Genomic DNA, 27330 nt, shown 5'->3' with positions numbered 1-27330 from the left:
AGCCCACCACAGGGTCAATGTGCACAGTGGGGACTCCACTCTGGCCTCGCATTGCCGGGACACCCCGTCCTTCCAGACCAAGGATTGCAGCATCGCCCCACTCCTGTCACCGAGGCTTCCTGCAGTGGCAACCCTGATGCTGCCTGCTGTGACCCCGATCCGCCGCCCACCCATAAGCTACATTTGGACTATAAGACCCCCATTTTCCTGCCAAATTTTGGGAAAAAGAGTGCGTCTTATAGTTAAAAAAATACTGTACATATGAACAGTGAGTCGTTTTTACATAGAAATGCACATGTTCATCCTTTACAGAGTTTTTGGGCACTTTTTCAGATGGGTTTCGGAGAGGACCAGCTTGAAAGTAATGTCATACCCTAAGGCTATGTTCCCTAAGGCATTGTCCCATTGATGAGCTTTTGGTGAGATTTTGATGTTGCAGATTTTCTGCACCTTTTCTGCAACCATTAAGTAAAATAGGTTACTTCCATTTTTTCAAAAAATATGCAGTGTAAAAAACTCACCAAAAACTCATCGTGGAAATGCAGCCTAATTCTGATATTTTGGAATCATGGCTACAGGTGAGAATTCATCAGATTTCTTCTTTATCTATAATGCAAAAGCTGCAGAAGAATTGATTCTCCTTTTAGAAGCTTTATATGTGAAAATATTGGACACCACAATATGATTTTATGAGATCTGTTCATAAACTCAAGTGACACAGCGTACATCTAACAGCTAGCGGACAGCATTAATTTTGTCACAGTGGCATAGCTAATGCTGACAGGGCTGCAGCTATTGCTGACAGAACACGCACAGCGGACAGTGCTTGCAGGTGTTGAGCAGCTGGCGCACTGGCTATTGCTGACTTATCAATCTCCATGAGAAAAATGCAGAATTCACTATACCACTTACATAAAACCTGGCGTCACTATGTACACTATGCTACGTAAATGAGACAATATCACAACGGTCCTCTCCACCCTATGCAGGGTTCATCTGCAGAAATTTTGGGTTTAAAGAGTATATATATATACTAGATTAAGGCCCGATGCTATCGCATCGAGAGGATAGTGACACACCTCTTGCCATGTTAACCCTCAATACACACACACCTCCTCAACACACACTCCTCTCACCTTTCACCATCTCCACTCACGTCCACTCACTCTTTCCACATATGACCCTTTCTCTCTCACTCCATCTCTCATACTCACACCGTCATCGTCGCTGCCCCGACATCTTCCTCTGCCGCCGCGATCCTGGATCCAGACGTTCTCCAGGCCGCCGACATGTTCTTGCGGCGACGCCATCTTGGATTTCGTGAAATCCCGCGATATTCAAGATGGCGTCGCCGCAAGAACATGTCGCTGGCGTGGACGACATCGGAATCCAAAATGGCGTCGGCGTAATCTCGCGAGATTTCGCCGACGCCATCTTTTTGGATCCCGAGTCGTCCACGCCAGCGACATGTTCTTGCGGCGACGCCATCTTGAATATCGCGGGATTTCACGAAATCCAAGATGGCGTCTCCGCAAGAACATGTGGCCGGCCTGGAGAACGTCTGGATCCAGGATCGCGGCGGCGGAGGAAGATGTCGGGGCAGCGACGATGACGGTGTGAGTATGAGACACGGAGTGAGAGAAAGGAACGTATGTGGAGTGAAAGAGTGAGTGGAGGTGAAAGGTGAGAGGAGTGTGTGTTGAGGCGGTGTGGTGTGTTGAGGGTTAACATGTGCGTGTGTGTGTGGTGACGTCACCGGTTACAACTGGACGGAAGTTGTTACAACCGGAAGCTGCTTAGGGCATTTATTATTATAGATATATATATATATATATATATATATATATATATATCTATCTAAAATTTATTTTTTTACGCCTTCGTAATCTGCAGCTATTCCCGGTCTTGATGACAGAGGTTTATTTATGCTTTTTTTTATTACCAAGTTCTATTTTTCTGTAGACGTTGCTATATCAAGACTTGTTTTCTGCTCGACAAGTTGTGTTTTTAATTGCACCATTTTGGGGTATATAAAGTATAACGGGTTGAAAAATACTTTTTTTTTTATTTTTTTTTTAAGATTTTAACTTTCAATTTGTTTTGAACTTACGAGAGCTCGTTCACCCATATAATGCAATATAAAGTATATGTTTGTGTAAATCTGATATGGCTCTACAATGAATCCATGTTGCTGAGGTCATGGGTGCTCTTTCATGGGTGATCTGTCATGGGTCCTCTATTTGGTAGGACACATGGCGTGAAATGATATCGTGATACAAAAGCTGACAGTTACTACATATTTGCATCTATATAGGGGGGGAATATTTTGGAGTGTGAGCAGGTAAATTGCAAGGTCACCCCCTGTTGCTGATGTGAGACAGAGACGTAACCAAAGCTTCCATCGGATCGTGAGACCACACTGGTGGCAGAGACCCCATGCACTGGGAGACCTGGGTAGGTGGTGAGTAGGCATCCATACACACTGATCATGAGGCTGGTGAGATATGTTCAGGGTCTACCTGCATCGTAGATACACATAAGGGCTCATGCAGACGTCCGTGAAACTTGGGCCATGAATTGATGGCAATGCACAGACTGTTCTTGCATATAAGTAGGAAGCTGCCGAGTTCACGTTGGGAGATCCACGGACAGACCGTGTAACAAGGTGGCACGGGGTGGTAGCCATGACCGAGTCTATTTGAAGTAACAGTCCACAAGCACCCCCGCCCCTTGCACATAGAACAGACAGATACGGTCCCAGGCAATTACCTTTCCGTCACAGTCACTGATGAAGAGAGTCCAGGGAAACACTCTAGCACGGTTTTAATCCAACAGGGAAACGTTTTAATGAAGATGCAATGAACAAGATATAACTTTCTGTGTTTTACCTAACAAAGTCCACAGCAGCAGCAGTAGTAGTTCAAAAGCAGGTATGGGGACGCCTATAACCCTCGACGGGGCACTTACACAGTCCTGGTGCCCGCTTCACTGCCCGGAGCCTGTACCCTGTCTAATCCAGGAGTGACGTCAGTGTGACTGATAAACCAGCTTGTCCAGGGAGGAGAAAAAGTGGGACGACTTGTTACCCTCCTCCTAGTGTGGAAGAGAGGGTCCCCGCCGAGTGTCCGGGTCGGAACCAAGGGGACCGTCACATGGGTTCCGGGGGACAGAGTTCAGGGACAGACCGTGGAGATTGACAGGTGAACTGGAGGAGGAGCCAATATAAAAGGGGCGGAGAATGCGAGTCACAGTGAGTCAGCAGAACGAGACAGAAGGAGCAAGAGATCGTGGGAGCGACTGAGAGCCAGAGCGACTTACCAGAGCCAGGAAGGAGGCCAGAGACAGGAGAGATACTCCCCTCGGACATCAGTGGGACGGTGCCAAGACCACCGTCAGAGAACCGCTGCCCCGCGTCGACCAGCGGCCGCCACCTTCCTCCAGCCCGGCTTCTGCTGCCTCACTTCAGCCCGAGGCTCCGGCCAGTCTCCCGCCGCGCACAGCTGCCCCGCTTCTACCCGTGGCTGCGGCTAGTTCTGTGCCGTTGGTGGCCACCACTGTCCCGCTCCAGCATGCGGCAAGGGCCGGGCTGTTGCTCGCCGCGGGTTCTCCGTTGCAGTCGCTAGCTGCGCAGGTGGCCTGCTAGCTGCCACCCCGCATCGCCGCTGCTTGTCCCTATCCGGGGGCTGCGGCCCATCTGTCCGAGGACTCCTCCTGGGCCTGTTGTGCCCCTGCTTCACAGGAGCGTTGGAACGCTCGAAGACTACAAAAGATCTTCAGCGGCTGGGCCCAGCGGCTGCTACGCCGAGGAACCATCGTCCGGGACGCCGAGGGACGTTGAGCCGGTTAAGTGACACTGTATAGTTAAGGACCCGTAGTCGGCCATACCGCGGCCCTATAGTGGCCGGCTCTGCCGGACTTAGTCGTGTTCTTAGATTTCCGTGTTGGCTTGTATTGAGTCCCTGCGAGGACAATTCCTGTTATTTGTTCGGTTGCTTAGACTACCCCTGCGGATAGTTACCTATAAAAGTTATTACTAAAAACACCAGACCGTCTCGCGTCTCCTCACTGCATCCTGTGTACCTGCTTTACCACATTTGGCGCAGTCGGCAGGATGCAGTCTCCGAGCGCAGACAACAAGGGCCCCCCCGCCCAGCATTTCTTTGGGGGCTATGCTAAGCAATCTACCCAGGTACTCCGGCAGCAATACTATGCTGTGGAACTGAACGTAGCGAATGCGTGGGTTATTTAGGATGCATCCGCTTACCCCTGACCTAGAGGCAGAAGTGGCCCTGATGGCGTTGGACGGGGAAGCCCGGGATACCGAGTTGAGGCCCCGGGGGCAGCGAAATACCTTCGTCAGGGTGTTACAGATCTTAGAAGAGACCTATGGGGACCCGACCGATATGGGGGAACTGAGAACCCAGATGTTTGGATGCATGCAGAAAGAGGGGGGAAACAGTGACCCAGTATATGAATGTTTTGCAGGAACTGTTTTTAACCATTGAAAGGAAGGATGGAGTTGGCGTGGGGATCGTGGACGTAACATTACGTGACCTGTTAGTGACCGTGCTACGAGACACCCTGACAAGACAGGCTTTGCAGGAGCGGGTGTGAGTGGACCCGCATCTGACCTTTTCAGAAATAGGGAAGGAGGCACGGGTTCGGGAACAGGAACAAGAGGTGACGGTCCCCGTGGGGATGGCTCGGAGTATCGAAGCATCCGTTAGCGCCCTGAGTGAACCCCACTGGGTACAAGAGATGAAGCAAGAGATACAGAGTATTAAAGATGAACTGGCTGAAGCCAAGGAAGTGGCCACAAGGAGATGGCCAGGGCCGGGTAAAGGAGGCATGAACCATCGCGGCCCTCACCCAAGTCGGTCCCCACAACCATTCGCCTGTTGCGATTGTGGAGAATTGGGTCACTCCGCCTGAGAGTGCCCACATTCCAGGGGAAACCCGCCCCGCTGGCCAAGAAGAGCAGAGGACCCTGAGCCGTGGAGACGCCGCCCGGAGCCGGAGCCCACCACACTGGGTGGAGAAAGTCACGAAGACCTGGTCGCGCGGTGCCCAGTGGTATGGGCAGAGATCGAAGGCCGTGCCGTGCGATGCCTAGTAGATACGGGATCGCAAGTAACGACCATGCCAGAGACTTATTTTCGGCAGCATTTTCCCAAAGCAGTGAGACCTCAGTGGGGGACTGTGATAAAGTAGGTAGCCGCCAACCAGCTACCAGTTCCTGTCGTCGGAGTAGCTTGGATGCAGATTTCGATAAGCGGCAAATCACTCAGCCGCCGGGGAGTAGTCCTGACCCAGGGAGACACAAACAGCAAACATCCGGTTACTCTGGGTATGAACATACTACGAGAGTTCGGCAACCTCCTCCTCAATGAGCCCACACAAGAGACTCTGAGCCACTGGGGTTCTCACACGGCCCAAGGGCAGGTCTTCCAGCGTGTAATAATTATAGGGGATAACTCAGGAGACTCTGTGCATGGAACAAGATGACTACAGGACACAGCTTTATAAGTGGTAAAGTCTATATTAACACACGGTGATACAACAGATGCAGAAAGAAACTCAAGTCCACAACACTTGGAGAAAATATAAGAAGCAGCTTAGCAGTCTATAGGAACTTCAGAGGAAGATGCAATCAAGCAAAAAGTCTATGAAGCACAGTTATTTCTTGAGGATACTTGGCATGAATAAATCCTTGTCTTAGTCCAGACACAGATAGGTAAGCTTAAAAGGCAGTTCAAATCTTATCTTAGCTTGACCAGGAAAATAGTCTCATGCTCTTGCAGAGCAGGAACAGCTTACATGTCCAGCAAATGCAGATGGAAGTGAAACACGAGCAGCAGAGGATGAAGAGTTCTGGAAACTGGAGTATGCAGCAGGAACTCAGAGCAGAGCAGCAGGATCACCACACAGGTTCACGGGAGACGGTATATAGCCAGGGAGCAATCAGAGGTCAGGAGCTGGATGCAAGGCAGAATACTCAAGCACAGACTGAAGGCTGGGGTGGAGTTTTATAGCAGGAGGACACAATGCACATGAGACCAAGGACACCATCTTGGAAAAGGGCAGTAATGCAAAAAGGTAAAAATGTTCAGAGTCCTGACATTACTCCCTCCTTAGAAGCGGCCTCAGGACGATCCTGGACCTGGTTTCTCAGGGAATCTCCGATGAAAACAAGAAATCTTCTGTTGGGCATTGATGTTTTCCACAGGTTCCCAAGAGTCTTCCTCAGGGGAATATCCCTGCCATCTTATCAGATATTGGAGCCGATTCCTGCGAATCCTGGAATCGATAATTTCCTCCACCACAAATTGTTCTTGCTCATCAATCACCACAGGCTGTGGAGGTGGCACAACACGTCCCTGGAAGGCATTAGGAGATACAGGCTTTAGTAATGATACATGAAAAACTGGGTGTACCTTCATAGTCCTAGGCAGCTTCAGCCGGCAGGCCACAGAGCTCACAATACCGTTGATCTTGAAAGGGCCAATGAATTTCTGTCCAAGTTTCTGTGAAGGAACGTTTAACTTCAGATTCTTAGTTGCTAACCACACGGAATCTCCTACCTTAAACATGGGTGCAGGTTTACGGAATCTGTCAGCCGATTTCTTATAACGTTCTTGAGCTGTGGTCAGGGATTCCTTCAGAACTTCCAGATTTTGCCTCAACGCAGTCAGTCTTTCCTCCACTGCCGGAACCAGAGAATTAATTGGCGACCTAGGTAAGATACACGGATGATAACCCAGATTGGCAAAGAAAGGTGTAAATTTAGTGGAGGCGCTCTGAGAATTGTTATATGAAAATTCGGCTAATGGTAGCAACTCCAACCAGTCATCCTGGAGATGGCTGACATAGCATCTTAGATATTGTTCCAGCGTCTGGTTGGTCCGTTCAGTCTGACCATTAGTCTGAGGATGGTAAGCGGAAGAGAGACAGACCTTAATATTGAGTGCAGAGCAAAACCCCTTCCAGAATCTTGAAGTGAACTGTACTTCCCGGTCAGAGATGATCTCATCCGGGACCCCATGTAACCGAAAGACATTCTGTATAACCAAGTTCACTGTATCTTTAGCTGAGGGGAGGCCGGTGCATGGAACAAAATGGGCAGCTTTGGTCAGGCGATCAACTACCACCATGATTGTATTCATGCCCCCCGATGTGGGCAGCTCCACGATAAAGTCCATTGATATAGACCCCCAAGGGCGAGACGGAACAGGTAATGGTTGTAGAAGACCCGTAGGTGCCACATGAGGAGTCTTGTAACGAGCACATACCTCGCAAGAGTCCTTGGTATCCTTCAGGCAAGTTGGCCACCAGAAGAATCGGCTCAGGAACTCTTGTGTCTTCTGTACCCCCCTATGACCAGCCAACTTGGAGTCATGTACCAACTTGAGGATCTGCAGACGGACGACCTCAGGGACGTAGATACGTCGATCTCTGAACCACATGCCACCCTTAAAGACAAGATTAATATCCACTGGTGGGTTGGCCAGAAATACATCACCGTCATAAGCCTCCCTGCACTCCTTCCACAAGTCCTGGTCGTGGATAACTCCGATGAAATTGGCATCCGATAGAATGGTCTTGGGCGGGGCTCCAGGTACGGAATCCGCAGCATGGATTCGGGATAGAGCATCAGCCTTCCCATTACGAGAACCTGGACGGTACGAGATAACAAAGTTAAATTGGTTTAAAAATAAGTTCCAACGAGCCTGACGAGGAGAAAGACATCTAGCGGATCTAAGGAACTCTAAATTGCGATGGTCAGTTAGCACTATGATCTGTTGTGCAGCTCCTTGCAGATGATGTCTCCATTCTTTGAAAGCCGCAATAATGGCCAGCAATTCCTTGTCTCCCACGTCGTAATTCTTCTCTGCTGAGGTTAGTCTATGGGAAAAGAAAGCACAAGGATGTAGCAGACCCTTCTCTCCAGTTCTTTGGGAGAGAATCGCCCCCAAAGCATTATCGGAAGCGTCCACCTCCACAATGAAAGAAAGTGTTGGATCTGGGTGTATCAACAGTGGTGCTGAGGTGAAACAGATCTTAAGCCGATCGAAAGCTTCTTGAGCCTGTGATGACCACTTAAAGGGCTTTTCCTTCTTTGTCAAGGAAGTAATGGGACGGACAATATCAGAAAAATTTCGAATAAAGCGTCTGTAGAAATTTGCAAAACCAATAAAACGTTGGACCTCCTTAACGTTCTTGGGTACTGGTCAGTCAAGGATAGCCTGAATCTTACCGGATTCCATGTTCAGCCCCTGGGGAGAGATGATATACCCCAAGAACTGTATCTCAGAACGATGGAACTCGCATTTCTCCGGCTTAATATACAGATGGTTCTCTTTCAGACGTCTTAAAACAGTCTTGACATGTATTTCATGTTCCTGTAGAGAGTCAGAAAAGATTAGTATATCGTCCAAATAGATCACCACAAACTGGTCCAACAAATCTCTGAAAATGTCGTTAGCAAGGTGTTGAAACGTTGCAGGGGCGTTACAAAGGCCGAAGGGCATCACAAGATATTCAAAGTGTCCATACCGGCATCTGAATGCTGTCTTCCACTCATCCCCTGGACGAATACGCACCAAATTATAAGCCCCACGAAGATCTAGTTTAGAGAACACTTTAGCATGGCGGACTCTTTCCAGTAATTCGGGAATCAGAGGCAAAGGGTAACTATTTCGTATGGTTACCTTATTAAGTTCCCGATAGTCAACACAGGGTCTCAGGGTCCAATCCTTCTTCTTTACAAAAAATATAGGTGCCCCTGCTGGTGAGGAAGAAGGACGTATGAAGCCTTTGGCCAGATTTTCATCAATATACTCCTTTAAGGCTTGAAGCTCAGGTGCCGCCAAAGGGTATACGTTACCAAAAGGAATAGCTGCCCCAGGAAGCAGCTCAATGGGACAGTCATAATGCCTGTGTGGAGGAAGCTGATCTGCATTCTTCTTGTCACAGATGTCAGAGAACTCTTTATATGCTGAAGGTAAAGTAAATACCTGTACATGTGGTTCTATGGCCATGGACTCAGGGACAGCTTCTGTTAATGCTGCGTTGCTCCTTGTTGGAAAGATGATCTCCTTGGTTTCCCAGTTGATACTTGGGTTCTGAGAACGCAACCAAGGAATGCCTAAAATCACAGGAAAATGAGGAGAAGAAATTAGCAAGAAAGAAAGTTGCTCCTGATGACTAGGCTCCAACAAAATTTCAAGGGGTACGGTCTCCTGATCCACAGGCCCAGAGATTAAAGGTGACCCATCCACTGTTTCCATGGTAAGTGGAGAGGCTCTTTGCTGAATTTTAATACCATGTTCCTTGGCAAATGCGATATCCATGAAATTGTCTCTGGTGCAGGTGGCAATCATAGCTGCACTGGAAATCCACTCTCCTGAACACAGGATCTTAATAGGGAGAGAACAGTGAGAGTTCTTCTCCTTCAGCTCCTTGGGGGGTGAAGTCATAGAAAGTGAATGAAATACAGCGTTTAGAGGCAGGCTACATTCAGAGATGTCAGATTCATCATCACAGTTGTCATATTCTCCTACTGCTGCTAGCACCTTATTAGGCCGCTTGGGACACTTGGGACAGTTGATTAAAAAGTGGTCAGACTGACCGCAGTAGAAACAGACTCTCACGAAGGCGATGCTCCCGGCGCTCATTACTCTCGCGCCTCTGAACGGAATCAATTTGCATGGGCACCTCCTCCCCCTCCCGAGAGGTTTTACCTGCAGGCTCTTTGGAAGGAAGGGAAAAGTTAGAAATACGGTTATATGCAGCAAATTTCTCCTGCCTACGCTCAGTAAGGCGAATGTCTATGCGCACACAATGCTGTATAAATGTCTCTAGCTCTTGTGGTGACTCAGAGCGAGCTAGTTCATCCTTTACAACACTAGACAGACCCCTCTTAAAAATAGGCAATTGTGCATAACTGTCCCAATTGGTATCTACCGCTAATCTCCTGAATTCAGTGGCATACTCAATAACAGAACGTTTAGCCTGGCGTAAAGACAACAAAGCAGATTCAGCGGTTGCACGGCGATTAGGGTCATCAAACATTAATGCCATAGCGGCCAAGAAATCATCCAAGTTATTTAACCGTGGGTCACGAGACTCAATCATTGGATTCGCCCAGGCGAGCGCTCGTGAGGTCAGTAGCATTATTACACACAATACCTTGGATCGATCAGTAGGAAAACGGTCGGCATGCACATCAAAATATAGCATACATTGATTCACAAAGCCACGAAATTTGTCGCGATCACCATTAAATCTGAATGGGGGCAACTTGGGTGGGCTAGCTGGTGGCGGTTGCCCAGCGGGTAAAGTTACTTGTGCAGCTATTTGCGTGCTTATGTCCTGAAAAGCCCGTCCATACTGGGACTCTATGCCAGCAAGTTTGTTTTCCTGGGCTGCCATGCGGTTGCTTAAGTCCTGCAAAGTCTGTCCAAACACTTGTTGTTCAAAGCTTCCAAACTTCTTTTGTAGACCTTCCACATCTTTCTGCAGTGATCTAATTATGGAAAACACCTGCTCTAGTCTGCTTTCTGCAGTCATTGTTCCAGCAGTCTCCTTTTTATAGGGCTTGAGTATCCTGTAATAATTATAGGGGATAACTCAGGAGACTCTGTGCATGGAACAAGATGACTACAGGACACAGCTTTATAAGTGGTAAAGTCTATATTAACACACGGTGATACAACAGATGCAGAAAGAAACTCAAGTCCACAACACTTGGAGAAAATATAAGAAGCAGCTTAGCAGTCTATAGGAACTTCAGAGGAAGATGCAATCAAGCAAAAAGTCTATGAAGCACAGTTATTTCTTGAAGATACTTGGCATGAATAAATCCTTGTCTTAGTCCAGACACAGATAGGTAAGCTTAAAAGGCAGTTCAAATCTTATCTTAGCTTGACCAGGAAAATAGTCTCATGCTCTTGCAGAGCAGGAACAGCTTACATGTCCAGCAAATGCAGATGGAAGTGAAACACGAGCAGCAGAGGAAGAAGAGTTCTGGAAACTGGAGTATGCAGCAGGAACTCAGAGCAGAGCAGCAGGATCACCACACAGGTTTACAGGAGACGGAATATAGCCAGGGAGCAATCAGAGGTCAGGAGCTGGATGCAAGGCAGAATACTCAAGCACAGACTGAAGGCTGGGGTGGAGTTTTATAGCAGGAGGACACAATGCACATGAGACCAAGGACACCATCTTGGAAAAGGGCAGTAATGCAAAAAGGTAAAAATGTTCAGAGTCCTGACACAGCGGTTGGTGCCGGAGGCGCGAGTGCTCCAGGAGTGCCAGGAGGGTGAGGCGCTGGGCAAGGTCATCGCGCCGGCGGCTCCCCCGCTCGTGCTTCCTCCAGGGCAGACAGTGGTGGCCTTGCCGATCCGCGCCCCGATGCCACTGGAGGGTGTGGAGGTGCAGGTGGAACCATGCTACTCAGAGCACCTGCACCCCGGCATACTGGTAGCCCGCTCCCTGGCCACGGTGCGGGAGGGGACCGTCCTGGTGCGTTGTGTCAACCTGGAAGACCAAGATATCGCCTTGAAGCCCCAGGCCGAAATGGCCAAACTAGTAAGGCCTTTGGAGGAGATGCTGCCGGACCCCGCGGTCCAGTTGAAGGTGCAGCCCGAAGATCCTTGGGCAGTGACGATACGGACCCTACAGACTGCCATATCCTCGACCCAGGAGAAAGATCGAGCCATCCTGGAGAGAATGCGGGCCGAACTTTCCGGCCTAGCGCCTGCCCAACTTCTCCAGGTAGAGACACTTCTCGGACAATATTACAGTGTCTTCGCCACTCATGAGGATGACTTTGGATGTACCACGGCCATCACGCATGGGATCCCCATGGCAGGAGTGGCCCCAATCCGGGAGCGATATCAGCAAATTCCACCGCAGCTATATCAGGAAGTGAAAACCCTATTGGCTCAAATGCTTCGGAAGGGGGTCATACGAGAAAGCCAGAGCCCCTGGGCGGCCCCCATTGTACTGGTTCGCAAAAAAGATGGCACTCTGCGTTTTTGTGTGGATTACCGAAAGTTGAACGCCTGCACCATCAAGGACTCGTATTCACTGCCCCGCATAGAAGAGTCTCTGTCCGCCATGGGGAACGCAACGTACTTCTCAACTCTAGACCTGGCTAGTGGATACTGGCAGGTGCCGATGTCGGAGGAAGACAGAGCCAAGACGGCATTTATCCTTCCCATGGGACTGTTCGAGTTTAATCGGATGCCGTTTGGGCTGGCCAACACCCCAGGAACCTTCCAGCGGTTGATGGAGCGGTGTTTGGGAGACCTCAGCTTTGAAGCCACGTTGATATACCTGGACGATATCATTATCTATTCCGCCACATTCGAGGACCACCTGTGGCGGTTGGGGCAGGTGCTCGGCCGGCTGCAGAAGTACGGGTTGAAGGTAAAGCCCCAGAAATGCCACCTGTTCCGCACTCAGATCGAATATCTGGGGCATACCGTCTCGGCGGTAGGTGTCAGACCATCCCTGGAAAAGGTTGCTGCCATCCAGGGGTGGCCTACACCCGAGACGGTGAAAGACATGAGGGCCTTCCTGGGGTTGGCCGGCTACTACCGTCGGTTCGTGAAGAATTTTGCACGCCGAGCCCAAGCCCTGCAGGACCTGCTGAAGGGGACTCCAGCCGGGGCGAATGGATGGAAGGTCCAGTGGCAGCAATCGCAAGAGGATGCGTTTCAAGATCTTAAAGCTGCACTCTCTGAAGCCCCGGTATTGGCGTATGCAGATTTCTCGCAACCGTTCATCCTGCATACCGACGGGAGCCTCCAGGGACTAGGAGCTGTGTTGTCACAGGTGCAGGACGGCCGAAAGAAAGTGATCGCCTATGGTAGCCGGTCGCTGCATGACTCCGAACGCAACCCAGACAATTACAGCTCCTTTAAGCTCGAGCTCCTCGCGGTAGTGTGGGCAGGGCCGCCATCAGGGCATGACAGGCCTTACATGTGTATGGGGCCCGGTGATTAGGGGGGCCCGACCATGCTGGCAGCCCGATCCGCGCTGGGGCCCCCCTACATTTAATACAGGCTTCTGCAGCTTTATTTTAAATTCAGACTCAGCGCCTGCCGGGCCCCCCGGGCCCCTCGGGCAGGCCCCCCCCCCGCACCATGGTCCAGCCAGCGCCGAAATCCCCCCCTGCACAATGGTCCAGCCACAGCTCCGCCCTCACCTGACGTCACACACTGCTCTGCTCCTCCACTTCCTCATTCAGTCAGTGTGCCACGTGGGACTAGGAGAGGGAGGGTGCCTCGCCGCTGGAGCACAGCCAGATAACAAGGTAAGAAGAATTTTTTTTTTTTTTTTTTTGAGAGCGGCTATCCAGGGGGCCTGGGGCAGAATGCTGGACGCTGGGGCAGAATGCTGGGGGCAGAATGCTGGACGCTGGGGGCAGAATGCTGGATGCTGGGGGCAGAATGCTGGGGGCAGAATGCTGGACGCTGGGGGCAGAATGCTGGAGGCAGAATGCTGGATGCTGGGGGCAGAATGCTGGACGCTGGGGGCAGAATGCTGGGGGCAGAATGCTGGACATGGGGCAGGAATGCTGGGGGCAGAATGGACATGGGGCAGAATGCTGGACGCTGGGGCAGAATGCTGGACGCTGGGGGCAGAATGCTGGGGGCAGAATGCTGGATGCTGGGGGCAGAATGCAGGACGCTGGGGGCAGAATGCTGGACGTTGGGGGCAGAATGCTGGACGCTGGGGGCAGAATGCTGGGGGCAGAATGCTGGATGCTGGGGGCAGAATGCTGGATGCTGGGGGCAGAATGCTGGAGGCAGAATGCTGGACGCTGGGGGCAGAATGCGGGGGGCAGAATGCTGGACGCTGGGGGCAGAATGCTGGGGGCAGAATGCTGGACATGGGGCAGGAATGCTGGGGGCAGAATGGACATAGGGCAGAATGCTGGACGCTGGGGCAGAATGCTGGGGGCAGAATGCTGGATGCTGGGGGCAGAATGCTGGGGGCAGAATGCTGGATGCTGGGGGCAGAATGTTGGACACTGGGGGCAGAATGCTGGGGGCAGAATGCTGGACGCTGGGGGCAGAATGCTGGATGCTGGGGCAGAATGCTGGGGGCAGAATGCTGGACGCTGGGGGCAGAATGCTGGGGGCAGAATGCTGGATGCTGGGGGCAGAATGCTGGACGCTGGGGGCAGAATGCCGGGGGCATAATGCTGGACGCTGGGGGCAGAATGTTGGACGCTGGGGGCAGAATGCTGGACGCTGGGGGCAGAATGCTGGGGGCAGAATGCTGGACGCTGGGGGCAGAATGCTGGACGCTAGGGGCAGAATGCTGGGAGCAGAATGCTGGACGCTGGGGGCAGAATGCTGGACATGGGGCAGAATGCTGGGGGCAGAATGCTGGACGCTGGGGGCAGAATGCTGGACGCTGGGGGCAGAATGCTGGGGGCAGAATGCTGGACGCTGGGGGCAGAATGCTGGGGGCAGAATGTTGGACACTGGGGGCAGAATGCTGGGGGCAGAATGCTGGACGCTGGGGGCAGAATGCTGGACGCTAGGGGCAGAATGCTGGGGGCAGAATGCTGGACGCTGGGGGCAGAATGCTGGACATGGGGCAGAATACTGGGGGCAGAATGGACATGGGGCAGAATGCTGGACGCTGGGGCAGAATGCTGGACATGGGGCAGAATGCTCGAAACTGGGGCAGAATGCTGGAGACTGAGGCAGAATGCTGGACGCTGGGGGCAGAATGCTGGACATGGGGGCAGGCTGTGAGCTGGGGCAGAATGTTGGACGCTGCGGGCAGAATGGTGGACACTGGGGGTAGAATGCAAGACACTGGGGCAGAATGCTGGACATGGGGGCAGAATGTGACAGTGAGACACAGAAGGGGGCAGAATGTGACAGTGAGACACAGAAGGGGGCAGAATGTGACATTGAGACACAGGAGGGGGCAGAATGTGACAGTGAGACACAGGAGGGGGCAGAATGTGACAGTGAGACACAGGAGGGGGCAGAATGTGACAGTGAGACACAGGAGGGGGCAGAATGTGACAGTGAGACACAGGAGGGGGCAGAATGTGACAGTGAGACACAGGAGGGGGCAGAATGTGACAGTGAGACACAGGAGGGGGCAGAATGTGACAGTGAGACACAGGAGGGGGCAGAATGTGACAGTGAGACACAGGAGGGGGCAGAATGTGAGACACCGGGCATGATTGGAGATAGATGGAGCAGGGTCATTGGGCAGGATGGATACGATTTAGACAGATTGGTCAGGAGGGAGATCATATGGGGCAGAATGGATACTGATGAGGGTGGGATGGGAGAACATATGGCTGAAGCCAAAAATGAGACACACGGGAGTCAGGATGGGGGATATTATTACCATAGGGGCTAATTAAGGGATATTATTACTGCAGTGATGTATTTTATTTTCTTGAGGATACTGTTGTAAATGGGGGGGCGGTCCTGTTACTGTGTAGAGTGATACTATGTCGCCTTTTTTTCTTCATGTGGTGTAATGTAGAAGTTGGGAAAAAATAAGTAATGTGTTCTGCAAGCGGAGCTCTAGATAACTGTGTTATTTCCTGCAGAGACAAGTCCTGGCTGGAAGACGTGATGGCGATCTGTGCTGGATGAAAGATGAAAAACAAAGATGAAGGACTTCACCTAGAGACATCACTGGTGAGTTAGTGTGTTACCTGTACACTGACACTATGTACAGAGGTCCTGTGTATAATGTCACCGGTGATCACTGTGTTACCTGTACATTATATACAGAGCTCCTGTGTATAATGTCATTGATCACTATATTACCTGTACACAGACACTGCATACTAAGTACAGATCTTGTGTGTATAATGTCTCTTATGGTCATAGTATTATGTTTTTTTAATTAATGTCAGTATTGTAGTATTCAGTCTCCATGTGGTGGTAATATGTGGTCTGGGCGTGGTGCAGTGGTATTTGTCCCTTGTATATTCTATTATTTGGTCACTTTGTGGTGGTAATTTGCGGTCTGTTCATGGTGCGGTGGTATTTGTTCGTTGTATGTGATATTATTCGGTCACTATGGTAGTAATATGTGGTCTGGTCATGGTATGGCGGTATTTGTTCCTTGTATGTCTTATTATAGGTCACTATGTGGTGGTAATATGTGGTCTGGACATGGTGTAGCGGTATTTGTTCCTTGTATGTGGTGGTAAGTTGTGGTCTGGACATGGTGCGGTGGTATTTGTTCCTTGTATGTGATATTATTGGTCATTTTAAAAAATTGAAAAATAAATAAAAATATACCTAAATTGTATTGCATATTTTAACAAATAATAGGTTACAGTAGAGTAGGGCCTGGCCAAAAGTGTCTACCCTGTTATGGTGGCGACTTAAAACAATCTTTTGGCCAAAGCAAAAGCTGCTGGCTATATGTGTGACCTGGTGATGGGAACTGTTAATGTGTGATAGGTGAGAAGTGGAGTTTATCCAAGAGAGAGCGGTGGGACTGTGGACAGTTCGAGTGGTGGAGGTGGGGCTGGATGGAGCCTGGGCGGAGTCTAAAGGGGGCCCCGAAAATTTTGCCAGTATGGGGCCCCGAAATTCCTAGTGGCAGCCCTGAGTGTGGGCAATGACGGAGCGGTTCGCAGAGTATCTGGCGGGCTCCGAGGTGGTGGTGCGGACTGACAACAACCCACTAGCCCATTTGGAGAATGCCAAACTGGGGGCCCTGGAGCAGCGGTGGCTGGCTCGGATGGCCAAGTTCAACTACAAGATCATCTACAAAAGAGGGGCTGAAAACGTGCACGCTGACGCACTCTCCGGAATCTGACACACCACCCCAGGGAGGAATCGAGATGATGAATTAGGAGAAGAGACCCCGTTCGCCCTCACCACCGCCGCGCTTACAGCCACCATGCAAGAAGCGCCTCAGCCGGGACCCTTATGGGGAATGCTGGAACAGCTGCGTGACAAGTGGATACAGCAGCAGGAAGATGAAGAAATTGGACTCCTGCGACGATGGGTGGCTACCGTCAAATTGCCCACTGGCTCACAGAGACAGACTTTGACCCAGGATATGTTGCTGATGTTGCGCCAGTGGGAGAAACTAGTCATCAAAAAGGGACTTTTATATCGGAGAGCCGTGTCACGAACAATGTCTGCGACAGCATGGCAGGTGATCGCGCCCGGAATCCATCTCAGCCAACTGGCTCAGGAAGCCCACGAAAATGGGGCTCACTTTGGTGCTCAAAAGACTTTGCAATGGTTGCAGCAGACAGTGTACCATCCACGCCTACACGCTGCTGTGGAAGAACTTTGCCGAACATGCCGCCCGTGCGAGCTCGCTAAATCTCTCACGCAATGAGCCCCGGTGCAGACAATTGTAACATCAGCTCCCCTCGAGCTCCTCACGGTGGACTATCTGACCATAGGTCCTGCCTACCAGGGGTATGAGCACTGTCTTGTTATGGTGGATCATTTCACCAAGTTCGCCGTGGTCACCCCAATCAAAGAAATTCCAGCTGTCTTGCAGGCTCAGGGTGCATCAGTGTCAGCATGAATTATCCGTCAATATTTTGCTTAAATGAAACACTATGGTAGGAGACCAAGGAGGACCCCACTGCTGATAGAGGCATAAAAAAGCTAGAATGCAGTTTGCCAAAATGTATGTAAGCCAATGTCCTTCAGGGAGAGCGTCTTGTGGACAGATGAGACTAAGATAGAGGTTTTTGGTAAAGCACATCATTCTACTGTTTACTGAAAACGGAATGAGGACTGAAAAAAAACACAGTACCTACAGCAAAATAAAGTGGAAGTTCAAAGATGTTCTGGAGTGGTTTTGCTGCCTCTGCCACTGGGTGCCTTAACTGTGTGCAAAATATACAATCTGAAGATTACCAAAGGATTTTAGGTCACAATGTAGTGCTCAGTGTCAGAAAGCTGGGTTTTCGCATCCTAGGTCATGGGTCTTACAGCTGGACAATATCCCAAACATGCTTCAAGAAGCACCCAGAAATGGATAGAAACAAAGCGCTGGAGAGTTCGAAAGTGGCCAGCAATGAGACTGATCTACATCCCATTGAACACCTGTGAGATCATAAAGTTGCTGTTTAGAGAAAGCACCCTTCAAATATGAGTGTCACGCTGTGATTGTACGAGATTAGGGAAAGGGGCACTGCACCATCCTTGGAGCAGGGCCCTAATTATCCCTGCTTCAAAAGGTACCCCTAAACGTGAGGAGGTTTGGGTCACCAGCCTTACTGGTCTTCTGTTATACCCTTAGCTGTCCCCTCCCCCTTCCCCAGGAGGCCTGGGACAGAAATGCTGGTGTACAAACACATAAGACAAACAGGGATAACACAAGACAACTAACCTACTAACCACTCATTAAAGGTAGAGAGAAATATATGGAGGGGTAGGCATGTACAAACCAAATGGGAATAGGACAATGAGGAACTTATACACCCAAAAATAGCATACATCGATCTCCAGCAGCATCAATGATCTCCAACTTCAGCACAGCAACTCCAGGGAACCAGGAAGTAATCTTTCACTGGTGAGGAGGAGAAGGTCTGGCCAGAGAGAGGAAATGAGCAGGTCAGAAACAGCTGTGAGATGGAGCTGCATAACTCTAACCAGCATAGAAAGGATAGCTAACCTCTTCAGCACCAAAGGAAACAAAATCCATTTAACATGGGAATCAAAACAAATAGGCTAAATGGAAGACTTGCAATTCACAATACATAATGATTTCCTAATCCCAGATCTCCCAGGACGATGTGACACAGAGAAACCTGGAGCAGTTTGCAAAAGAGTAGTCCAAAATTCCAGTTGAGAGGTGTAAGAAGCTTTTGTTGATAGTTATAGGAAGCGATTGATTGCAGTTATTGATTCCAAAGGTTGTGCAACCAAATATTAAGTTGAGAGTGCCAACAATTTTGTCCAGCCCATTTTCGGGGTTTTGTGTGAAATTATCTCCAATTTGTCTTTTTTTCTCACTTTTTTTGTGTTGTACCAATACACACAAAGGAAATAAACATGTGTATAACAAAACGTGTAATTGCGATAATTTTCTGGGAGAAATCCTTCATTTTCTGGAAAAATTTCAAGGGTGCTAACACTTTTGTCCATGACAGTATAAACTATCCACCTAATCTAAAAATCAAAATAATTTTTAAGCTGGTAGGATGACTTACTAGCCAATTTGGTATTTATTTATTATAAAATGTGATCAGATTTTGCTTCCTGGATTGACAATTGAAGGGAATCTATCAGTAGGACCTACCCTCCTAAGACATCTGTATGAGCATGTAGGTCACAGGAAGCTGAATAAAATGATACCTTGATATCTGCATTCTGATGTCTTATTAAAGAACAATGTGGATTTCTCTGAAATATATAGATAAGCTGTTAAGCTCTATGGGCCAGACATAGATCTCCCTGAAAATCTGCCTCCAGAGCTTATTTTAACTGCTTGGGGGATTAAACAATGTGAGTCATGTAATTGTAAAGGGATTAAGTTAATAATTTTTATGACCTTTTGCTAATTGGTATTGCTACATGTTACATGTACTACCTCATGTATGATATGGTACTGCTAACCCTTCTGGGTATTACCATTGCCTTGTCTTCATGTTTTATTGCTCTTACTTGCACATAGTTGTGATAATGTTCACTACATTTCATGTACAGTATAGGGAAAGCGTAATGTTCTTGTTTAGAAACTGGAGAGGGGTATTCTAGTATACAGAACAGTTAGTAGTTAGTATAGGCTTAAGAGTAGGAGGGGAGTTAAGGTTAGAGCAAAATGGAAGTTAGACGGGGCCAAGTAGTCAGACGGGGCCAAAGTGCCCGAAGTGTCCACATGGGCTATAGGCCCAGGACAGGTCGTCGGTTACGCAACGTTAAGCAGCGACAGCCCACGTTATCCATGGCCACTGGGCATGCATCATTGCAGTGGGCCAATACAGTAAAAGGAAGATGTGGTGACTCATAGCCTGGGCGGGCGCTTTTAAGGCAGTAGTCGGTTGGAGAGAGCAACAGAAGGAAGTTGAAGCTTCACAGGGAATGGTACAGACAGGCCGGATGCTTTTCCAGATGCAACTAAACTGGGTGGCGTATAATTTCAAGTCTGGGGCGAAACAGACAGAAGGAATTGTCATCATGGTGAGGTTAGGCCAGGAAGAAACTGGAAAGGAGTCTAAGATGGTCCAGTCTGGACATGTGCCGTATGGAAGCGTCAGCACAGTAGGGAGAGCTGAGGAAACAAGTGAAGTTGAATGTGTATCCCATGATGTGCCAACTGTGGATATAATGTGTGAAGTCATAAGTAAAGAAAATGTTCAAGTTATTCTGGACTGTGTCTCCATTACTGAGGGTCGTCTCGGAGAAGGGTCATCGCCACTTGGGAAGTGCCCAGGGGGACCCAAATCTGAAGACGCAGGTATGCTGAGCAGCGGATTACAGTTTTCTGTGAGGGAAGGTCGGAACACATGCTTCAGTGTCTCTGGCCACGACTATAGTCCTGGCCTCCCCTTACATAATGACTGACAGTCTGCTCTCTTGATCTACATGTCTCACACTGGTAATGTGTCCTTTCATGTAAAATAATTTCTGGAGGCAGATTCTCAGGGAGATCTATGCCTGGCCCAAAGATCTTAACCGCTCATTTACATATTAAGAAAAAACATGAATTTCTCTTGAATAAAACATCAGATCGCAGATATCAATGTATCATTTTATTCATCTTGTTATGCCCATATAGATGGCTTAGGAGGGTTGATCCTACTGACAGATTCCCTTTAAATGTTTGAATTACAGAATTACGGAAGCACATCTGAGAATCTTGTTAATTTATAACTTAAAGGGAACCTGTCACCTCCTTTTTCAGCTATGAGCTGCAGCCACTGCCTTTCGGGGCTTATCTACAGCATTCTAGGTCTTATTTGGATTTTAAGATTTCAGAAATATTTCTAATATTTTCTAAGCAGTGACAAAGGATTAGGCAAAATTGTCACATAATACTAGAAGTAGAAAAATGAGCCTAAAACAATTGGCAGTTCAGCACCAAGGACAGATCTTTACTCTCGCAGACATGTTGATATTTCTGCTCTGTCATAAGAGCAGAATAATAAAAACAACAATAGTGCAGGAGAGCCAATGGCACCAGATGGCCCCCATTGGTCGGTCAGTTGAATTTTTCATTAGCGTATCCATCATTTTACCTAATTAAAAAGCGCTTTTGCAGTGGAGGATCCTAAAGAAACCTTTAACGCATGTGAACACAGCCTAAATGCAGAATAGTTAGCTGGCTGTAAAAGGATATACATGAAAATGCTGTGTGTTTCATGTTTTTATTATTGCACCACTTTGTTGTTTTTGCATTCCTAAAACTGGCCATACACCCTCGGCCCCTGAGCATCATGTTTAAAGAGTATCGGTCAGCAGTTTTTTTTCTATGTAATCTGATGATGTAGGGACAGAGGCCCTGATTCCAGCCATGTTTCAATTACTAGGCTGTTTGGTGCAGTTCTGAAAAGAATCCATATTCTCTCTGCTGTAGCAGTAGTCACAATGCTGAGCTCTGTATGACCCCCACCCCACCACTGATTGGCTACTTCCTGTGTACACTGTCAGCAACATGCCAATCAGAGGTGAGAACAGGGCTACACAGATTAGCCTGAGTTCACATGAGACCTATTCAGGTAGGGATAATCTCCTGCTGATAAAACACTGATTGTATAGAAACTACAACACACAGCCTAATAAATGACACATTCTTGAAATCAGGCTCTTGTTCTATATCATGTTGCTTTCATGTTAAATAGCAAAAACCTGCTAACAGATTCCCTTTAAGAGACCGCATGAATTGCAAGTGCTTAAACTGTTCTGCCCAATGTACATTTTATTTTAATGGTAACTCCAGGCAGCATCCAATATCCCAACACAACAACAAAGGACAGGGGATGCTGATTTCCAACATGCTTGATTCTTCTACATCTAATATTGAAACATGCACATAAGGTCGTGGTCTAATTCCACCACAATCTTTTGGGATTGACAAACAATGATCTAATGTGTATGGCCAGTGTAAAGGACTTGTCCCATGACACAGAATAAGGGGTAAATGTATCATTGCAGGGGGAGGGCAACTACTAGGACACCACTTGATCGTGATAATAGAAGGTTTCAAAGTCCTTAAGAGGGTAAAACCATAGTGAGCATGTGCAACCACTGAATCATTCCAGGGGTTAAATATTATTTATATGACAATCCCTTTAAGATAAGACAATTAGAGACAGCACACTTATAATAAGACCTTCATACTCGCTCATGATATGATTTCAATATAATATTCTGCTTCAACAGGAGGGAACATCCAGCCTAAATTTTATCTTTAAGTCATGCAATTAAAGGGAATCTGTCAGCAGGTTTTTGCTATTTAATCTGAGAGTAGTATGATGTAGAGGCAGAGACCCTGATTCCAGAGATGTGTCACATTTTGGTCTACATATTATTACTTTGATACAATCACAGTTTTCTCTGCGGCAGATCTAGCAGTGCTCTGAATGCTGAGCTGTGTATAACCCCACCCACACCACTGATTGGCAGCTTCCTGTGCACACTGTATAGTGACAGAAAGCTTCTCATCAGTAGTGGGGACATGCTTGGACCAAGAGGCACAAGACACCTTGTCCTGTAGTGATAATCTCCTGCTGATAAAACACTGATTTTATTGAAACAGCAAAACACAGCCTTGTAAGTGACACATAGCTAGAATCAGGGTCTCTGTCCCAACACCATGCTGTTCTCAGATTACATAGCAAAAACCTGTTGAGGGATTCCCTTTAAAAAGAACTATAATTGGCAGCAGAGATTTTAGTGTTCCTCAAATATCTGTACCTATGTTCACTATTTTGCATCACATAATCTCTGGATCTCTGAAAAAAAGCCTACGAATCCAAAAGGTGTAAGCTTCATGCATGTATAATATTGGTGTCCTTCCACGTGACATCATGTTCAAGCGACACTGCTGTAATGTAGCAATGCCTGTGTGTGAACGATGTCTGCAGCTCTACAAGTTTACAGCTCGATTGAAAAACGTTCTTTTAACAGTTGAGACAATAAAATCGAAATGTAATAGTGGCTTTGACTTTGACATTCAGTTTGCCTTACAGTCTCTATTGTTGATGCCCTAACATGTCATAATAATTATTTGATAAATTAAGTGGAAATATGAATCATTGCTGGATTACATGCCATCAGTATGCTTTGTTTTTTTTACTTCCAGATCCTATCTGCTTTTTATGCTATTGTGTTTACGACGAAAAACATTTCTGACATATCAATTCAAATGCCAAAAATACCCAAAAATAATGGGGTTATGACAGCTTGTCTTAGTGGCAGAAAAGTGTTGGCATAGTTATTACTCTTTACCATAGTAAAGTGCTTGCCTGTTTCAGCGTATACCCAAAATCCATATGTGAGTGAGTACATGTCCTCTAGAAAAGGGTTCCCAATGGAGAAGCCGCCATCCAATAGATGGATTTCCATTGGTGACATCATCCATGTCACGTACATATGCCAGACTTGTCTATAGGAAATCCTCTACCAAGGTTATCATTGTCCCCACCATGACTGAATAAAAGGGTTGCTCTATTTCACCTGTTTCCACATTGACCTTTGGGGGCACACTTATGTAATTGTGGGACCACCCTATTAGGTAAACCCCTGATCTATGTTGCTAGTAATGGACTGGTGCAGAGATTTAACTCTGCATTACTTTTACTGGTTCCAATATTTTTTCCCTGTCTTAATGCAAGAAACAATGTAAGTACTACTATTTATGACAAAATCGAGGTGACCTGACCAAGTCTGGAACTAGTGATACTGCCTTTAAACCTTGTATATCAGCTCTATGCATCATGCAAAGAGATGAGACTTGCATCATCACGGTCATTATCTGTATCTGGTCCAAAGCCAATAGTCTTTGCATCATATAACGCAGACTAACTTTTTACTTTACAAAATTTATATGACTCCAAAACAGTCAAATATTCACTCACATCTGATATATATATATTTTTTTTTCACAAATCGAAGTCTCCCATCCTTTAAATTTTCACCTTACGCATTCTAGACCGGTATTTCCTATGAATATTTATAAGGTTAAGACAATTTTCTGCATTTTTTTTTAATTTTGCAATTTAACAATGGGCGAAAAATCCAACTGACGGGAAGAAGAACTGCAGTGGGTTTTTTTTTTTATCCTCATGCCTGCAAAGCGTTCAATGCAGCATTGACAAAAAGATAAGTATTGTTGTCATTGAACTTAGCATAAACCCCCCCCCTACCCCGATGCATTGTGTTTGGCACATAGGGGTGGGAAGCCTGCAGGAAAAATAATAGGACCTGAAAGGTTCTGCATTGAACATGTCCTTCGGATTGTTTTATGTGCTGCTGTAGTATTCCCTGGATGTCTGCCTTATCTCACAGCAGCACATTGGAGCTTCTCCTCTCTCATCAGTGGGGCAGTGTGTGCACAGCAGTCACAAGAAGGATGCTTAGCACTGCAGCCTGAGTGCCTTACTACCAATAATGGAACCCCTAGTCTGCTGGAGACTGAAATATTAATGTCACTGACTGATTGATTGATTGATTTATTTATTTTTTACATTTGGCCAGTTTTACAAGTGACTGAATTAGTAACAGTGTCAATAATTCAAACCCCAGTGTAAAATACAGTCTATTCTGACAACAGTTACATAGTATTACCTGTAAGATGAATGCACTATATAGATCAATAACAATGAGACATTGTGTATTAGTAAACACATAACTACATAGTATCAATGTGTGAAGGGTTGTTTTGATGCTTTGCGAGTGTAAGGTATGACATTGTATCATTAGTATAAATGACCTTCATTGCTCACCTCCTCTCTAACATCCACCTCTGGTGTAGTTATAGTATTTTCACCTGGGGTATCTGCTGGGGTTTCAGCAGCTGCTTCACTTTCTACTTCAGTAGACATCCTTTGCCATTCTATTTCTCCAGGTCACCCTGATGCAGTGTAAGGAAATCCTGTTGCCCAGGAGGAGAAGAAGAAGAAGCAGCAGCCAGCATCACTTGGAGTAGTGAGCACTCAGCCAATGCTGCAGCCTGCACCCCATCATCTCTACCACAGTTCTTCAGTCCCATGCATAAGGCAGGATTCATACATTCTCTCCCCTCCCTTATTCACCCATGTAGGCAAGAGGAGGGCTAAATACTAGACCCCCCACATTGCAGCTCCTCCATAAAGGGTCACCTTATCTCCAAAACCAGAAATGGCATATTGGACAAAGTAGCTGGCACCCTGCTGTGCACTGCAGGAAAAAAAAAGAAGGTAACTTCAAGTAACTGCAGCAGACCAGTGGAGATGTGACAGATCAGAGTCAAGCTTTCTTTTTCTGCCTCTGATGTCTCAGTTGTGTGCACACCTCCCTTTCCTTCCCAGCAATAAATCAAAGAGCAGGAGGTATCAGCAGCACACATGCACAGCCACACTCCATCCACTGCCAGCCATAGGCATTTGGTGTCTACCTGCTTAAGAAAAAAAACATCCTACACCCTCTGTGACTTCATACCCTTGCACATCCCCTTTTTGCTGCACTGTGAGGTCTATGGACTCCTGCCAAGCACATTAATAGGAGCCCAGTTCTGTTGGTTCTTCCAAATCACCCATCATTATTCTTTCAGAGGATGCTCTTTTTTTCTCTCCATTCTCTATGGAAGCTGAAACTTTCCTATTCTGCATCAGTCCTGGCCAATTATTCCTATATTATGTAGACAATTCTATTTCTGGTTCTGATGATATACCAGCAATGAGAAAACCCTGTTGGGATTTGCAGGTGGAAATTAAAGGCTGGCGCTGATGGGTTGTGCTTCCTAGCAGCAGGTCATAGCCTAGGAGATAGGTTTCATGTTAAATCAGTGGATAGGGAAGGAGGGGGATAAGAAAACCTCTCTATAGTGTTAAAAATCAAGCAAGGGCATAATTGGAGATCACAAAGTGATATCAGGAGAGGTGGCAAGCTTTGAAGGTGAGATGAAGAACAAACCTTGGTACAGAACTATTGGGAACAGAAAGTCAGTACATACAGTTATAGACTCCAAGAGATGCACACAGGAGAGAATATTATAATTTGGTCCATTTACAAGGTTAACGAAACCTATCTGTAATGTTTTCACTATGGGGATTTATTAAAAACAGATGCAGGAGATATGTGGCACTTCAGCGCTTGTATAAATGTTACCCTGGGATACATTTACTGTACATGTGTAGGTTCACCTAGGCGAATATTGTTCATGTAATGTAATAAATGATAGTTATATAATGGTAGTTATCTGCAAAGATAAGTCCGATAACTGGTGTATCATTAGCTGCTGAAGAGTTATTTAAAAATAACCTTATCCTATAAATTTGATATTGATGCAGTTGCCTACTATATTAGCAGTGTAGCAAAATAGATTATGTTAAAGTTTATTGATGATACTGTAATTCAGTTTTGTATTATTTCAAACATTATTAAAAGGGAATCTGTCAGCAGCTTTTTGCTGTGTAATCTGATGTCAACATAAGGTAGGGGGCTGAGATGCAGATTTCAGGGATGTGTCACTTATTAGTCTGTGTGCTGTTGTTTTTAAAACAATGAATATTTTATTACCAGGCAATTATCACTGCCTGGACTACAGCTCATGTGAGTCCTGGTCTGACCACGCCTCCTCCTCTGATAAGCAGCTCACTGTCAATAAACAATTTACATAGAGAGCTGTGGTGTAATTGGGGTCAGCATTCTTAGTTAGTTCTCATTGTTTCAATTGTTTTTTTGTTTGTAAGATGCTCTGAAATCAAAGAAAAATAAATACCCACATATACTCGAGTATAAGCCGAGGCAACTAATTTGGCCATGAAAAACTGGGAAAATGTATTGACTCAAATATAAGCGCGGTATGCATTGTCTACTCATCCCTACCTTGGCATGCATGGCTCCTCATCCTTATCCTTGTAGGCATGGCTCCTCATCCCTATCCTTCTATGCATGACTCCTCATCCCTGACCTGGTATGCATGGCTCCTTATCCCCATCCTTGTTTGCATGGCTCCTCATCCCTGTCTTGGTATGCATGGCTCCTTATCTCTGTCCTTGTATGCATGGCTCCTTATCCCCATCCTTGTCTGCATGGCTCCTCATCCCGGTCTTTGAATGCAAGGCTCCTCATCCTGGTCTTTGAATGCAAGGCTCCTCATCCCTATCCTTGTATGCAAGGTTCCTCATCCTTATCCTTGAATGCA

The 27330-nt window shown here is 47.2% G+C and overlaps 1 protein-coding gene across 1 annotated transcript in view; it reads right to left on the bottom strand.

Annotated features, from left to right (window-relative positions):
• Positions 1–25061, bottom strand: part of LOC141097898 (transmembrane protein 151B) — a 37293-nt gene extending 12232 nt beyond the window's left edge. Inside the window, exon 1 of the mRNA XM_073585405.1 lies at positions 24929–25061. Coding sequence (XP_073441506.1) covers positions 24929–25027 — 99 coding nt within the window. The 5' untranslated portion in view covers positions 25028–25061. The remainder of the gene's footprint in view (positions 1–24928) is intronic.
• Between the last annotated feature and the right edge of the window lie 2269 nt (positions 25062–27330).

Source organism: Dendrobates tinctorius, unplaced genomic scaffold (genome assembly GCF_039654945.1).
Source record: "Dendrobates tinctorius isolate UK_male_01 unplaced genomic scaffold, ASM3965494v1 ptg000010l, whole genome shotgun sequence".
NCBI lineage: Eukaryota > Metazoa > Chordata > Amphibia > Anura > Dendrobatidae > Dendrobates > Dendrobates tinctorius.
This window is presented reverse-complemented; position numbering and strand designations above follow the sequence as displayed.